This window comes from Xiphophorus couchianus, chromosome 7, assembly GCF_001444195.1.
Source record: "Xiphophorus couchianus chromosome 7, X_couchianus-1.0, whole genome shotgun sequence".
NCBI lineage: Eukaryota > Metazoa > Chordata > Actinopteri > Cyprinodontiformes > Poeciliidae > Xiphophorus > Xiphophorus couchianus.
The window spans coordinates 27,148,961-27,165,173 of record NC_040234.1 but is presented as its reverse complement, the minus strand read 5'-3'; the positions used below and the strand labels follow the sequence as shown (position 1 = coordinate 27,165,173).

The window sequence follows — 16,213 nt, the reverse complement described above, 5'->3', positions numbered from 1 at the left end:
CGAGACCTGGGACACACTTTTGTCCGCTATCGTCGCCATACCCGACGCCGCCATGCATGAAAGGTCCCGATGAAGCGGGAGCGTGGAGGGAAAACGAGCCTCCTTCTGGCACCGAGAAGAGCATTACAAATGCTCCTTCGGGCCGTGCTCCATCGGGCCTTTACTTTGGCCTTCCATCTGCTCAGCAAGGTGTTTCTGGGGTCCCTCAGCTGCAGGTCAGTGGGTAAATCAGCCCAGAAGTTGTAGGGGACGTCAAACTGCTGCCGCAGCTTTGGGAACCTTTCAAAGATCAAGTTGATGATAAAAATCTTGATCCCTACAGAAACACCTATGACAAAACCCAGCAGCTGGAATGGTAACATGCATGAGAAGATAAACCCCAGCCAAAGTCCCACGTAGAGCCTAACAGTGAGCTCTGGCCGGGCCCACATGCAGAGGTTTTTTATCTTCTCAAGCATGTCGGCCATGTTTCCAAAAAGCTTCTGGGTTTTCTGAGCAGTTTTGACAACCCAGTGGAACATCTGAACCATATTTAGGTTCTCTTGTAGATGTTCCACTGGCTCACCCATGTCGGGTATGATGCTCCACTCGATCCTCCAGCCTTTGGAAATTAGATAATTTACAGAAAGCTGGAGAATCATGAAGAGCACGACGAAGGAAAAGGTCCAGCCATGCCACACTGTGCACATGTAGATGAAGAAAAAACAGGCAGTCATGTGCACAGAGCGCCAGCTGGACAAAGCAGACAGGTTTCTAAAAAAGTGTTCCACAGGTGTCATGTCTTTCTCAAAGCGTCTCATGTTGTGGGTCATCTTAATGGGGTTTAATCCTTCCTCGCTCTCCTCATTCGCTCCCTGGTGGAAATGGAAATGATCCAAAAAGGCTCTGAAACGATCACTGATCTTCATGTTGGCTTCTGGTCTCTGAAAACTGTTTGGGCTCAATGTTGGAGCGCAACACATTAAATCTTTAGAACTTCTTTGATCTATTGTGATGTACATGATGTCATCTATGACCTCATCAGTGAGCTCACTGGACTTCTGGGGCAAGGTCTTGCTTCTGATCGTTGCTATGGAAACGATCAGAACAGTTCTGAATGAGTCAAGCTGAAATAATGACTAAATACTTAAATATGAAGTAATATTTTTTATTTAACATGAAGACATTAACAGTAGATTTCTACATGATTGAATTTTTGCGTTTGTGGTTTTCCGTACCTGCTGTGGTATAAGTGGTTGTGTATTCCAACCCTGACTGGTTTCGATGGAGCGTGGCGGCGTGGCGAAGTGACCTGTAACGCCATTGCCATATGTTTGGCTCTAGATTCCACATGTTTCGACTGAGCTGCACCAAACTTGGCAAGAGTGATCCTGATTGGACGCCTGGTGATCCTATATCGTCATAGTCTGACGTCTAAGCCCCGCCCCATCAGAACAGGAAGTGCCTTTTTTTTCTTGGAAAGCGTTATCTCTGGCTCTCTTGACCTAATCAAGATGATTTTGTGTTGGATGACAGATAACAATTGGGCTCACTTGCTTTAAAGTGCTAAGAGTTTTCAATGGAGGGCGTGGCCATGGCGACGCAGCGAAGTGACAGGTCACGCCGCTGCCATATGTTTGGCTCTAAATTCCACAGTTTCAAGCTGAGTTGCACCAAACTTACTGGGATGGATCCTTATCCAGCCCCAGACGGGAATCCATAAGAATCCTTGGTGGGCGTGGCCTAATTTATCTACAGCGCCCCCTAGAAGTTTTTAAAAAATCAGCCCCAAGTCATGCTTCAACCCAGACTCATGAAACTTGGTACACATGTGTATCTGGTCAGGACCTACAAAAAACGTCACCATGGTCCAAACTCAACAGGAAGACGGCCATTTTGGATCAAAGCCGCCATTTCCTCTTTTTTATAAACGTCGCATCTGATCGAACTCGTTATCAGCTTTTGAGATACGGACTTCAGAATCACTCAGCATAACCTTGAGGCACTGAAGGTCAAACAGTTATCACAGGATTTTTCATGTGGGCGTGGCTTAGTGTCAAAGTCTGACTATTTGCCATGAAACATCAAGGTGCAATAACTTCCACATACAAAGTCAGAGCTGCATCAGACTTTCTATGTCTCATTATAGACCAGCCCTCATCACATTCACATGGTTACCTGATGACATAACCTGCGCCCCTCCCACTTCCAACAGGAAGTCACTATCTGGTCTATCAGACCCTACAGGAAGTTCTTGCTAATCTTTCACTACTAAACAGGAAGTGACAATAACTCATCTCCCGGATGTCAGATATCAGCCATCACATTTTTACCCAACATGTGCTCCTTTACCCAATAACAACACTTCTGATAAGCAACTATCGACGCACAGTCGACAATAAACGTTTTGATTCATATTCAATTGCCCTGATTAAATGATTTTTTCCTGTGCCAGCACCACCTGTAATAAAAATGTGCAGTTATTAAGGATTTATTCCATTAAGCTTGGCTAAACAATACTGCCTGATTTAATAAAAAACAAAAAAAACAGAGAACTGTTTTTCATCCAAAGATCTAATCAATGCAAGGCTTTCAATTTTTCTAATTTATTTTTCTCAAATAATGAAACGTCTTTACACTGCAGACTTAAATCAGGTATTTGTTCCTGATCACTGTTTTCTATTTGTCTTCCTTTTTGTAATACCACACACTCCAAGCGTTCCAGTTCAACCTCAGAACACCATTCAGCCCATCGTCTTCCAGCATTACATCACCAGTAACATTGTCCACAGATTCCAACTCAAACTCACTCCTACTTAAATCTACAACAGACTTTACTGAAGGTTTTGTTCCATCAACAAATCCAAACAAACCAGTTCTGTAAAACTCACCAAAGGTTGCACAACTTGAAGGCATAAGTTCACTATCAAAGCGATAAGGTAGAAATAACTGCATTATGCTTTGGTAAAACTTTTCTGGCTCTTTTATTTCAGAGAAACGCGCATATCGAACAGCTGCTGGTTTTGTCCAAATTCTTTTGCAATAAACCCAAAGTCATTATTCAACTTTATTGCATTTCTACACCCCGCAGGTCTCACAGCCCGACACGCCCATCAGCAGCGCCAGGAGGATGCCCACGATGCTAGCGGCGTGATGCGCCAGCATGACTGGGCCCTCGCTCCGGTAGCACACGCACCAACCCAGGTCAAAGAAGAAGTAGCCGAGGCAGACTGCCAGGGCAAATATCTGGAGGTCAGTGTTTTCTGTACCTGCAGAGAAGATAAAAAAATGAAATCTTAATCCTATAAGAATGTAACTATTGGACCAATAACATCCGTCTTCAAATCATTTTTTGAGATCTACAGGTTTAGTGTGATACTTTTAACCCCTTATTCTTTGCAAAGCTAAACCCACCAAACCTGTTTTTGTGTCCATGCTCAGCATGTCTTCAGATTCAACAGCAGCAGAATGGTTTCTGGTCTTTTTTCAACTTCTGGGAATCAGACTTCCTAAATGATCTCAGTCATTCTTAATAAAAACCACTTAATATTTGGTTTAAACATAGAGAACCATCGTAAATTGGCTTTGGATTTATTGTTCTTAGTAACAATGCGCCATGTTTGCCTTTGAACTGAACCATCGCATCACAGTTTCTGTGTTTTGCTGCTGACCTGCATGTGTGAAGGGCCAGGGACCGTCAACAAACACAACGTATGCCGTCAGCAGCACCATGATGACGCCATGGGTCAAGGTGACCAAGCGGCAGTTCCACTCGGGTCCTCGGTGAGAGAAGGTGGAGCAGAACAACAGGTAGAGGCACAGCCAGCCAATCAGGCTGCAGATCACCTCCAATGCAGGCATGGCAGTCTAGATGAACGTAAGACTGGACATGGACAAAGATATAATAGTGTTAGCATGTTTTGATGTCATATAGTTAATGAAAAGATGATCAATTTCTTCTAGAATATAGACTACAATATAGCTATTTTTCTTTGGAAATTTAAAATATATATTTAGGCTTTCAAAATGCTCTAATCTAATTGGTCAGTTGTGACCTCATCAGATTCTCAGGCCTTGTACACACCCACCTGAATAAAAAAAAAATCATTTTAAAAGCTAATATAATACACACAGAATCCGTTTCGGAACGGTTGTCATCCACGCTAACACACACAAATGTACAATGGCATATTAAGGCCACTGTAGATAGAAAGAAAATCCACAGAGAAAATTCCTGCCAAAACTCTGAAATGTTATAGAAAAAAAACAAGCAAATTTCTGAGTTTCAAAAGTCAAAAACTTTCCACTTTTGAAAGTCCAAGAGTTCAAAACTTTTGAGTCAGAAATGTTTGTGTTTTTTTTTAGATAATTCTCAAAATTTGAATTATTTCTAGCAAATCTTCAACTTTTCAAACTCAGATTTCCACATTTTTTTCTTTTTTAATATAGACACGTACATAAGAACCCATTTGGAATTGTGTGCCTATGGTAAGGCACCGACCCACCAGTGTGTCCAAGAGTTTGTTACCTCAGAGCTTTTTCAGCAAATGTTTTTCCATCTCTTCTTTATCACATCAGCTCTTTTTCAGAAAAGCCAAAAGCCACTTCAAGTGAGCGGAAAATGTTTTTGCAAAATTAAGGAAGTTATTTCAAATTGTGCTGTTTCCATCAACCATTTCTAATGCGGTTCGTTAAAATGCGCGTAAACAAATGTTTATGGAAACGCAGTGACAGCATCATGCTGTGGGAGTGGGAGGAGGGGAGCTGCTCTGTTTTAAGAACATGTTCTCTTGCGTCATCTTGTCAGTGTTCTGCATCCATCAAAGATGTAGCCACCCATGCCTGGTTCACACAGCAAGATTTTAAAATTTGTCGCCCGGTTTTCAAAACTTGAGAGACGCCACAGATGACGATACGGTGTGTGGTGTCGAGCAGCACACCACGAACGATCCGATTTCACTCACCAAATTTAGATCTGAGATGGGAAATCCCGTAAAACCTCAGAGAGCAAACGTGAGACCAGATTATGGTTTATAGACATTTCCAGAGGACTTTATGGTGCACTGTGGCGGCTGCTTCATCTTCAGTGTGTTTTAGATTCTCCTCCATGTTTCCCTCACCTCGGTTTCTGATTGGCTAAACACATTGGTTTGTCCTCAAGGAACACCACGCAAGGTGCAAAATCGGGCCAAGACAATCAAACAGATTGAATATTTTAGATCGGACCAATCTTCACATCCTTCTGAACGAACAAGATCACGTTCAACACAACAAACATGACAGGAATATTTCTTAAGTCTATGTGAACTAGGCATTACCTAAAAATGATTACAACGTACTGATTGGGGGAGGCTAACCTTAAATCCACTCCACACATTTTGTGGTGGTGTGTCTTTTCTTGTTGCTAGCCAGGTATCCTTTTCGTTCGTGGCACTAAATGCATAGAAAAAAACAGTTTCAAAGTGTTTTTGTGGATAAACTTTGAGAGGACGGAAAGAAGAATGCAAGTAATTAGTTGTTTACTTGGCCTTTGCCTCCGTCTTGCTTAAAGAGCGCTACAGGAGCAATTACCCATAACCGAACAGCATTTATGTCTCAGAAGGTATCCCAGACGTGATAGCAGCAAGAGTGAGCACCATGCAGCTCCCTCCTCTGATTTAAATCCAATAATCTGTACATCCCGCTACGTTTCATGGCATCCAGCCTACACTTACGGAGCCACATCTCAATAGGACCAAAGCACGCTTTAGTCTGGCATCACTGTAAACACAGATTTACATGTTTCATTAAATAGTCGACAATCTCGCACATGAAGGCAAGAGACTTTTACAGAACAAATTTATGTTTTAAGGGCTTTCAGAGACTTTCCAGAGTCTCACGCCTTCTAATGATGGGCGGTAAGGCCCCCTCAGCATGGCTAGTAGCCCCGCATCAAATGATTGAAGAATCTAATAATAACATGTGGGGAAACTTCCAGTCAGGTTTACAACCGGCATTCATTACCATGTGGTGCCGGAGGAGGGGTTTCAGCAGAGACCTCTGAGGTACTGAGCTAACGGATGGGTTATAGATCCAGATCTTCTGGGTAACAAAACCTACGACGGTCAGAGCGTTTAGCTGGCATGGAGCCTGAAAGCCTGGCTTTGTGACTCTGCAGTAAAATGTGTACAAGACTAATGGATGAAGGCAGAATCTACAGCGAAAGCAGAGTTGCTCAAAATGGCAACTTTCAGGAGATAGGTAAATTGTTAGTACGTATACGTACAAATTAGAGACGCACCAATCTGATATTAAAATCTGTATCAATCCTAAAAATAAAAAAAAATTCTGGTTCAGGTAGCCATGATAATGTGTCTGATGAATAAGGGATCTATTCAGTCTAATTCTATGCTTTGTGACGTGAGCGACGTCATATTATTTATTTTACATTATATTTAGAATTCCTAATTGCACTTTCTGAACCATTTGAAAGAAGGTTTGTTGCAGTTTGTTTTATATGTTTGACCAAGGAATTCATCCTGTTGTTTTTGTCAATTTCAGTTTATGTATTTTTTAGCTTACATTGACCGTTATACTCAAAATTTCACAGATTGAACAAATGACAGTTGTGTTGTTTTTACATGTTTGAAAAAGTTTGTGAAGTTATTGGCGTATTTACTTGTGCTGTACTGATGAAAAAGTTATCAAATACATTTGTAAATTCAGCACATTTCTGTCTGTGTTTATGAAATGAAACGTTTTAGGTCAATTCAGCTATTTTTCTGTATTGGATTGGTATTGGTCAATACTAAACCTCAAATATCTATACTGAAGGTCAAAAAATGAATTGGTGCATCCCTCAATATATATACGTATATACAGTATATATATATATATATATATATATATATATATATATATATATATATATATATATATATTTTTTTTTTTTTTTTATAGGGCTTTATTAAAATTTAATGAACACTGAGATGGAAAAAAGATGTGAGAAAAAGCTTAAATTTAAAAGCGATAAGAATATAGGAGAGAACAAATGACAACACATGCATATATAACAATAATAATTACTATATCACTGAAAAGTACACACTACTAAACACACAGGATGCGTTCTTGTGTGTGTGTGTGGGAGTGAACTGGTATGTGACCTATAGAGGACCATTATAACCATTTTTACCAACAGTTGGAGTTTTTTTTGTGGAACATTTTCCTGATCTTCTTGTTTTTCCAAGTAGAATGTGCTCAAATAAGAAGGATTATTTGTTTATTAACACTGTGGCATACATTTAAATTGTCCCCAGTTGCCTTGGTTACCTGCCGTTATATTGCTGTCTTAACATAAGTTAGCATTCTGTCACATATTCATCACCTGCCTGCATTTAAACTGATAATTTTATCATTATATATTATTTTTCCATAACAGGTGGCGCTCTGCATCCCCTAACCGCACGTCACTGGTATCCTGTATTTGATGCATTGTGGGAATTATTTTCCTGGCACATATTACATTGTGGGGACTCACTGCTCCCAAAGAAGAAATGCTGCTTTTGGGTTTGGGGTAAGGTTTAGGACCAAGGTGTGAATTGAGTTTTAGTTAGAGTTAGGGTGAATGGAAATCAATGTGTTTGTGTGTTTCTGATTTTACCTTCTTTGGTAAGGCACCAGTCATTGTGGGGGGGAAAAAAGCTTCTCCAGAGTCTTTGAACAGTTTCTTCTTGTCTTTATCACAGCTTCTTCATCACACTCCAACATGAATGTGTGCATACGCAGCTGCACGTGTTAATACAAGGTGGAGTGGCAACCACGGAGAACATGTTTAAATAAAATTAGGATGGGCGTGCCGTGGTGGCGTAGGGGTTAGCGCGACCCATGTTTGGAGGCCTTGAGTCCTTGACGCGGCCGTCGCGGGTTCGACTCCCAGACTCGACCATATTTGCCGCATGTCTTCCTCCCTCTCCTTCCCCGTTTCCTGTCAGCCCACTGTCATATAAGGGACACTAGAGCCCACAAAAGACCCCCTGGAGGGGTAAAATAAATAAATAAAATTAGGATTTTTACTTAGTTGAGCACACTTAACAGTAGACATCTAAATTTCTCATTTTACGTGACGAAAGCCAAAAATATGAGTTAAAGCAACTTTACTGTGACTTTGACAACATCAGGACTCAGTTTAGTGTCATGACTCAGATATAACAGAAGACCCAGGTAAAAATAAATGTGTAGAAAACAAGCAATATACACGTATTCCTACATTTTGAAGGATTTTATCCAATTGAAAACTGATCAATAAATACTGACAATTTATTGTGGAGCCGTGGGTTTTGTCGAGAATTTTTGACTGTAGAACATATTTTGTCTTTGCTGATTCCCGGTTCAGTACTTGTTTGGAGTTACGTCTGTAAAGAAAAGGAGAAACTTGGATGAGGTCAAGTGAGAAGAAAACAGAGGTGAGTCTTTCCAACACATAAAAGCCGATTAAATCTGCAGCAGGCATCGTGATGAAAGGCGGCTTCCTGTGTCACCTCCTGTTCTGGGCCTCTGCACTCATTTCATTATGGCACGGTGCCATGCAAGGTGTTGTGTGTCTTCTGTCAAACCAGGATTACGCTGTGTGATCTACAACATGGCAGAGCATTTGAAAACATATGGGCAGCATGCGAAAAATTCATACTTTTCAAAACCTTCTAAAACCCCTCGCCCACATTTATCATGTTCCAAAGTTATATTTTAATGTATTTTATTTGTATTCTATGTGACGGACCAAAACCAAGTAGGGCACAAGTTGAAGGGAAATGAGTCATTTGTCATATTATATTTAATTTTACAACATCATTACAAAATGAAAAAATAAAATACAATCTGAAAACATCCTATTTTCATCTCCAAAGTGTTTGTACAAAACCATCTGAGCATTAAACCCCTTGCGGACTATTGTCGCAAATTTGCCTCAAACTGTTTCTGTTCTTAATGTCGCTATAATAATGTATGTGTTCCATCTGTGCTGGTTGATCATTTTTACACACACACACACCCACGATGGTGCGTATTACAGGACTTTACTGCCATCTTGTGGTAAGCTCCCTCATGTGGACTACTTTAACTAATTAGCATACCCTGCTCCTAAGCTTATTTCTGCTGCGTGTGCTTCACATTAAGCAATCTCTCCATAATTGATCATCTTCTTGGCAGCCCAAACTAACATAATTTTGTTCTTTGCATAACTGTGAATGAACTCAGGCAATAAGAGACAAACTCAGATGTTACCTACTTGTAGCAGAGCCATTGCTTTGTGGTCTGGATGGAAAGATGTTAGCTGCCAGTTGTTAGCCATGGTCAGCTAACGGCTCAATTGCAGATCGTCCGTTTGGCGTAGGAGATGGAGGAGAGACGGGGTTTCACGAACTGGAAGGGCTCTGCAGTAAGAAAGTGTTGCTGACGATGGTGAGGGGAGGGAAGTGGGGGATGTTATCCGGAAGTCCACCATTGTCTCATTCTGTTTCTCTGCAAGGCCGCGTAAAACAAACAAAAACAACGTACAACAAAAAAAACGTTCCCTCTGATTCTCAATAGGACCTGATTGAAAAGAGACTAATTGCATGCGATAATGCTGGAGCCTCAATCAAAACAGTGCGATTCAGAGAGATAAACCACTGTCATCAGAATAAATCACATTATGCATAAGTGGTCGTTCGACTGGTCGGCCATGAAGCAGCATGATTAAGGGTCAGCTTCTGACCCCAGATGGAAGTGAGGATGAGCAAACCACAGAGTTTGAGAATTTCTTTTCACGCTTTTCTGATGTGAGGTGTTGTTTTTCCATCACAAATAACGTTAGAAAGAATTTGCAGCACAAAAGAGGACAGCAGAAGTTGCCTCAATCCATCTCCATCTGAAATGAAAAGAGGTATGTCACGGCTTCACAGCTTTTATGTAGAGCAAATGTTTGCCTGGGACAAAACTACAACAGCGTTTGATTTTTTTAAAAAATTTTTTGGGTTGCTGAAGGATTCAGTGTCCTTGTAGCCTTTGTGAGGGTCAGAGTTTTACTTGTCAGAACAGTAGAGGTGCGCTCTCCAGAATAGCAGGCTTAATTAAAAAATGTAAAATATCTCATCCGAAAAATAGAGGTGAGTTTCCAGAATGGTATGTCAAAACTTCCAGTTGTCGAGGAAAAACAGTTTGTGAAAAAATGAGCTGAAACAAGTACAGAAAAAACTTATTTTTTCTCCAAAAGTGGCAAATCAATAGAAGGATTTAATAGATATCAATCAATCAATTAATTTTATTTATAAAGCACTCTTCACACTGAAAGCAGCTCAAAGTGTTGTACAGATTTAGATACAATGTGTATGAAAAGTATTCACCTCCTTGGACAATTTACCATTTTCAAAAATGATTCTGGCATTAAAAAGTCCATCATTATTTTGTAGAAATTAGTTTTAAGCATTTTTTAATTATTATTTTTAATTTTTGTTTAGTCAAAAAAGTCAAATTTTTCTGATAAATGATTTGTGAAAGCAATAAAAAGAGTGAAATATCCAATATAAATTCCATAGGCCCTGTAATCCAGGAAAACAAACACAAAATGTGTTGAAAGAAACTGAAACTGAGATTAAAGTTGATCATAATAATAATTCTCCAAATACAAAATCCTGTTTATATTTGCAAAAACTGATTAACATTAACTGATTTAATTGGTGGATTTGTTACTTGAAAATTGGGTGGAAAATCCCAGTTCTGTGCTTAATTTTGTCATTTCAAAATAAGAAAAATTGCCTGGTGTTCCTCAAGGCTTTGTGATTGGACAACTTTTATTTATATTTTTCGCAGGATTATAGACTTTTGCACCATCTCTAACCAAAACTATGTTCATGGTACACAGCCTGGTGATTTAGTTGCCTCTTGACTTCAGTCCACAACAGTCACCATATAAGGATGTTCTTAAATTCAGTGAATCAAATGACCAGAATTTCTTCCTGCAAACACAGGAGGGCCAAAAATCTTTTTTTTCTGGTCCCAAAAAAGCAAGGTTTGAAATTTGCATCAAATCTGAACATCCATGTAAAATCTATTTCAAAGTCAAAAGGTGATCAACGTACCAAAACGTTCAAAGCATTAAAGGAATCCCCTGAAAACAGGATGCAAAAAAAAAGAGCACTAGCCAAAAACTTTCATAATAATTAAAGTGAAACGCTAAGTTTATGTAACAGGAGACCAGATTTTCCAGAAAGTATAGAGCGACACAATTAGCTGTATATACTGAAATATAGAAAGAAAATCAAACTCTAAATAAATCAATAAAAATACTCAAGCAAAAAGTAAATAGCTAGCATTAGCCTAACACTTCATAAAACTATTTCAGGTGAAAGCGTTGTTAGCATTAGCAAGCCATGAGTTAACCGGAGACTGTGGCTGTAAAGGTTGAGTCATACATAGCTTAGCTCAGACGTTTGAAATCCCAGTGGTAAATTAGCTCAGTGTTTATACTTTTACAACTCTGTTGTGTTTTTGAACAAATTCATGGCACTGATTGTAATTAATCAGTGACAAAAATACAGACAGAGATAACTCCAGCAGAAACCGTTGGCTAAATCAGGGACTGAAAACGTCATTTTTAATGGATGTTTCCTTTAATAAAACAGACTTTTTTAATCTCCTAATGAGTGGCTTCTAACTATTACTGTAAAATGTGTATTTTACTGCCTGCTTCTTTACGAAATGCCCAATTTTTTAATACATTTTTAACTTGCTGCATCAAAGAGTGCAGCGATTAGCATTTTCAGTAACTTTGTGTAAAAATAAATATGCTTCGCCTCAAAAGAAAGTCTCTTTTCTTCAAAGATTACATTTTGTACATGCAAAGAATCATTAACCAGATGTGTAATCATGAAGGTTATTTTAGTCAGATGCTTGGAGGAGTCCTAGGAGCCCGACATTATCTGCCTGACATATGCATGCAAGGACTCTTACTTGTGAGGTATTAGCAAAGATGTCTGTTTGATTGGGGCATGTGAATTATCCTCTCCAGGATATGTATCTGTTTTCTTACAAAGCTTAGACGGGATTTTATTCATCCCACTCAGTGAACCAGTGCAGTGGGAGGAACACAGAACTGCTCTACCATCGTAAAGGTCAAGAGTTTCTGAGGCTGACGCTGAATTCTAACGTGACAACGCGAGATTGACAGATTGTCGACTAGCAAAAAAATTACACTTCGACATCTGGTGGGGAAAATTTGAAATATTTCTAAATATTCTCTAGGAAAAAAGTTTGGAATAGAAAATGTAAAAACAAACCAAAAAAGTTATCCATGACTTAATTTTTGTTCCTGTCTCTTTTTTAAAAATCAACAAGTTACTTTCTGATTTTATTTTTTGCTTTGTTTGGCTTCATTTCCACCCAGCCTTGCATATATGATAAAGGTCATGATGTTGGCAAGTTAAAACCTGTGGTGAGACACCTTCCACATGTATAAAAATCTCCATCACATGGCTTGAAAAAATAATGTCATACAGAAAAGTTTTCTTACGCACGAACAGACACAAATATGCCCTTGGACATTGTTTTAAGCATGCTAAACCCACAGGGGGCAGTGTAGCGCAAAGCTAAAACCTACATCAGCTATTTAGATAGCTTCAAAACAACTAGGACTTCCTGTTAGGAATTCAACATGGCGCGAAGAGGTTCATACATAGGATGAGCTACTTTTAAATAGCGTATTAGAACATAAAAAGTTATTAAAACACAAGACAATGTCAACTAGGAATCATGTCAAAGCAAGTATATATTGGTGCATTATTTGTCACAGACTGTAATGCACGGGACCCTCAAACTCTGTTTTGGCATCTACACACACACACAAACACAAATGTTGAGTTTTTCCAAATCTCCACGTTTATATGGATGAAAGATAAAAATATATTCGTTTTCCAGATATCTGTATTGGGGAAGTGTGGATGAAGTGGCCAGAGAAGTTGATGGTTCTGATGTTAAAAATGTGAAAATGCCCAGGCTGTGTGAATATTGTGCAAGGCACTGTAGATCAAAATGAGCAAACGCATGTGGAAGATGTTTAGAGGCACAACACAAAGGACAGTAATAAATCAGTAGATGGTAATATCACCTAGACAAGGAGTAACTTAGGGAATATTCAAAAAGATGCAGTTTCCTTGGTAATTATTTCTATGAAAAGCCTCATCCTTTACAGCAGCTTCACGTCAGCATGGCGTTCCTTTTCAGGTACAGTCAGAAAAATCGTGATGTGCAAACAACCATCAGAGCTGTCCAATCATGTAAGGTCATTGAAAATAAAAAGCCCTACTGTTGTGCGTTACAAATTTTGTCCTTCAAATTTTGTGAGGCATTTCAAACTCAATGTCAGTTTTCAAATTTATTCAGGAGCTTTGCTCTTCTCTCTGGTGTTGGACGGTGGAAGTGAAGGGAAGCTCAGTGTACAACAGCATAATGTTTTCACATTTGATAAAGTTATAAAAAACTTCAGTGGCTTTTATTAAAGGGGCAGTATCATGTATTTTCCAGGAACATAGTGACATTTTATAACATAGGCAAGTAGCTCAAATCACTTCAGTTCTGATAAGTCTATATCAAATGTGACTTAAAAGAAAATTGACAGTTTGAAATTGGGTCTCTGTCTCTTTAAGAAGCTCCTGCTCTTTCTGAAACTCCCCCTTCATGAAGTCATCACAATGCCTCTATTAACCCTTTAACGTTTTTACCAGTGCTGCAAAATCATGCCAAAATACATTGAAATTTTTGGTGGTAACCAAAAACAATTTCTTAGGCCACCTTAAAAAGTAGGGTGTCCTAACATCCTTGAAAAACAATTCTTAAAAGGTACCTTTTATATTTTCTTTTACATATGTTAAGGTAGGCCCATGGACTACCCAAAACATGTTCATTAAATTATTTTGCCCAAAATCATCCTCATATAATGAGATTTCAGCTCCTCCGTTTTGCCTAACTGGAGTTTCTTTCAGAATTAACTGTTTTACGGCTCTGTCACTTTAATGCAAATAAGCTGTTGCTGGCCACGCCCCTTAACTCAGCGCTTACACTCATACTTGATCTGCTTCAAAAATGGTTAAAAACAGATGAGCTGCTCTATTTTTATGATGTTTATTTTTCACAGCGCTTTTTTTGTCAGTCAAAAGTTTGAGTCAAACATCTTGTGTTTTGTGACGTAAGGCTAACGCTAACACTGCCAACATATTCTTGCTAGCTATCTGGCTAGCTGGGTTTTCTGCGTCTATAATTGGTCAATTCAAATTTATCGCCAGTTGGGCGGTTGAAGTTACATTTCTGAGGAGATATAGGTCTAAAATGTTATTCTTAAAAAGTCTCAAATTCCAACCCTGTTCCATTAATACCGTAACTGTTTACCTCTGTGTAACATGTTAGCTTGGGGAAACGGTAAACTCTAAACATTGGTTGTGGCAGAAATTATTTTAAAAATGGATAAATCAGGTTACCGTGTCGGTCGCGTGACTAATATCAGATTGTAGATTTATGGGACATAAAAAACTAAACATGACGCCGTTTATGGCTGTTGTAGCTGAAGGCAGAGCTGACAGTAAGAAATGCACTCTTGTCACTTCCAGTAGTGATGTTTTCTGACATTCAATTTGCACCTCGGTATATTTCATTCCTGTATGGAGTCAAAGCGCGTGCCACTCACCTGGTGACATCCTGCCTGGTGTCGAGTGACGCTTCATGACTCACACATGGGGGGAGAAACACGCCGGTTTGTGGGGTGGAGCGATCAGAAGGAGTTTATAAGAACAAGCAGAGACCCTCACTCCAGATGGAACTTCAGAGAGAGACGGAGAATCTAATAAAAATAAATAAATAACAACCGGTTGCTGTTTTTGCGCAGCTGACATCAGTTTGCCCCTGTATGCGTCCGAAGCAGCGGCGCTTCAGTCACCGCCACCTGCTGCCGCTGCTGCTTTGACCGCTGACCATGGAGGCTGTGAAGTTGGCGGCGGTGCTGCTGCTGGTCGTGTTGGTGCAGACCGTCAGCGCGCTGGGGGCTCCGCTGTCCGCGGAGGACGAGGAGGGACAAATGTGGACGGTGGACAACTGGCAGGTAAGACAGAAACCGAGCAAACGTGGCGAGTTTATGGACTTTGGTCCGAGTTTCAGCTCAGATCCAGAACATACCGGGCGCTGCATGGACCTTTGGGGGAAAATAATAAAATAATTCTATATCGATTTAGGTTTTACCTTTAAATTAAAAAAAAAAAAAAAAAATCTGAACGCACCTTAAATTTTAGCTCAATATTTGAAAATAAAAATCCAACAACTATGATTTGGGTTTGTACTATTTTGCTATTTTGATCTAAACATTGATTTTAATACAAGAAAGATGATGAGGTGGAAAAAAAGTACTGATATATATTTTAAAACCAATACAGTTCAAATACTGTGCTTAAATTTTAGCACAATATTTGAAAAAAAAAAAAAAATAAATCATATATATGATTTGGTTTTTGACGTGTGCTATTTTTCTGTAAAACCTAATTTTGAACAAGAATTTCAATAAAAAGAAAACTGTCCAGGTGAAAGTATTGCCATACATTTTAAAGTCAATACACATCAAACTGCTTGTTATTCAGCATGTAACAAATCTAAGACAAATATAATTTTTCCTCCTCTCACCAACAAATAATTCCATCATCTTGCTTTATCCAAAAGTCTTTCTTCAAAATGCAGACTACAGTCCAGCTGAACAACAGCTGATGCCACAAGTTGTTTTAACTTTGATGATGATAAGTTGTGGTCTGTTTCTATATTTCCAAAAAAATGTTTTTAAAATTCATAAGAGATTGTTGTTGAGTGATAAAATAAACTGTTAGATTTGAACTTGAAAATCAACATCTAACCTACGTTTGATCCCGGTGGAATTTATTCAGTTTAATATTCGAGTAGAAATGATGTCAATTTACCTGAAAAAAATATACATGAATCAGTTAAATTCCAGCAAATTATCAAAGTGAAAAAAGTCTAAAAAGTAAGTAAAATGTACAAACAGTAATAATAATAGTTTTCGTTTCTACCAAAGTGGCATTTGAAACACTCAACAGCTAATGTTGTGGTGTTCCTCGGCAACAACGTTTTAACGCCTCAGGACCAAAACGACTTTAGGTGAAGCTGAAATTAATAAAACTTCAATCGTTGACGTTTTATCTATTTTGAATTGTTCTGAGCCGTCAGTCGG

The 16,213-nt window shown here is 39.0% G+C and overlaps 1 protein-coding gene and 1 long non-coding RNA gene across 2 annotated transcripts; both read right to left on the bottom strand.

Annotated features, from left to right (window-relative positions):
- Positions 1-3,057: 3,057 nt before the first annotated feature.
- Positions 3,058-4,210, bottom strand: LOC114147547 (transmembrane protein 136-like). Its single transcript, XM_028022024.1, has 2 exons — positions 3,651-4,210; positions 3,058-3,248 (listed from the first exon to the last, which is right to left on the bottom strand). Exons 1-2 carry the CDS (start codon positions 3,838-3,840, stop codon positions 3,058-3,060), a joined length of 381 nt encoding a protein of 126 aa, XP_027877825.1. The 5' UTR covers positions 3,841-4,210.
- A 4,014-nt stretch (positions 4,211-8,224) lies between these two features.
- On the bottom strand, positions 8,225-14,872 carry LOC114148812 (uncharacterized). Its single transcript, XR_003596353.1, has 4 exons — positions 14,672-14,872; positions 9,245-9,477; positions 8,499-8,592; positions 8,225-8,372 (listed from the first exon to the last, which is right to left on the bottom strand). It is a non-coding gene; the product is annotated as an uncharacterized LOC114148812 (long non-coding RNA).
- Between the last annotated feature and the right edge of the window lie 1,341 nt (positions 14,873-16,213).

What these genes read in the sequence shown, in the direction of transcription:
- LOC114147547 (XM_028022024.1), bottom strand. Translation starts at nt 3,840, where the DNA reads ATGCCTGCATTGGAGGTGATCTGCAGCCTGATTGGCTGGCTGTGCCTC. An exon ending in CTGGCCCTTCACACATGCAG is followed by an intron (nt 3,249 to 3,650) that starts GTCAGCAGCAAA and finishes TCTTCTCTGCAG; the next exon opens with GTACAGAAAACACTGACCTC.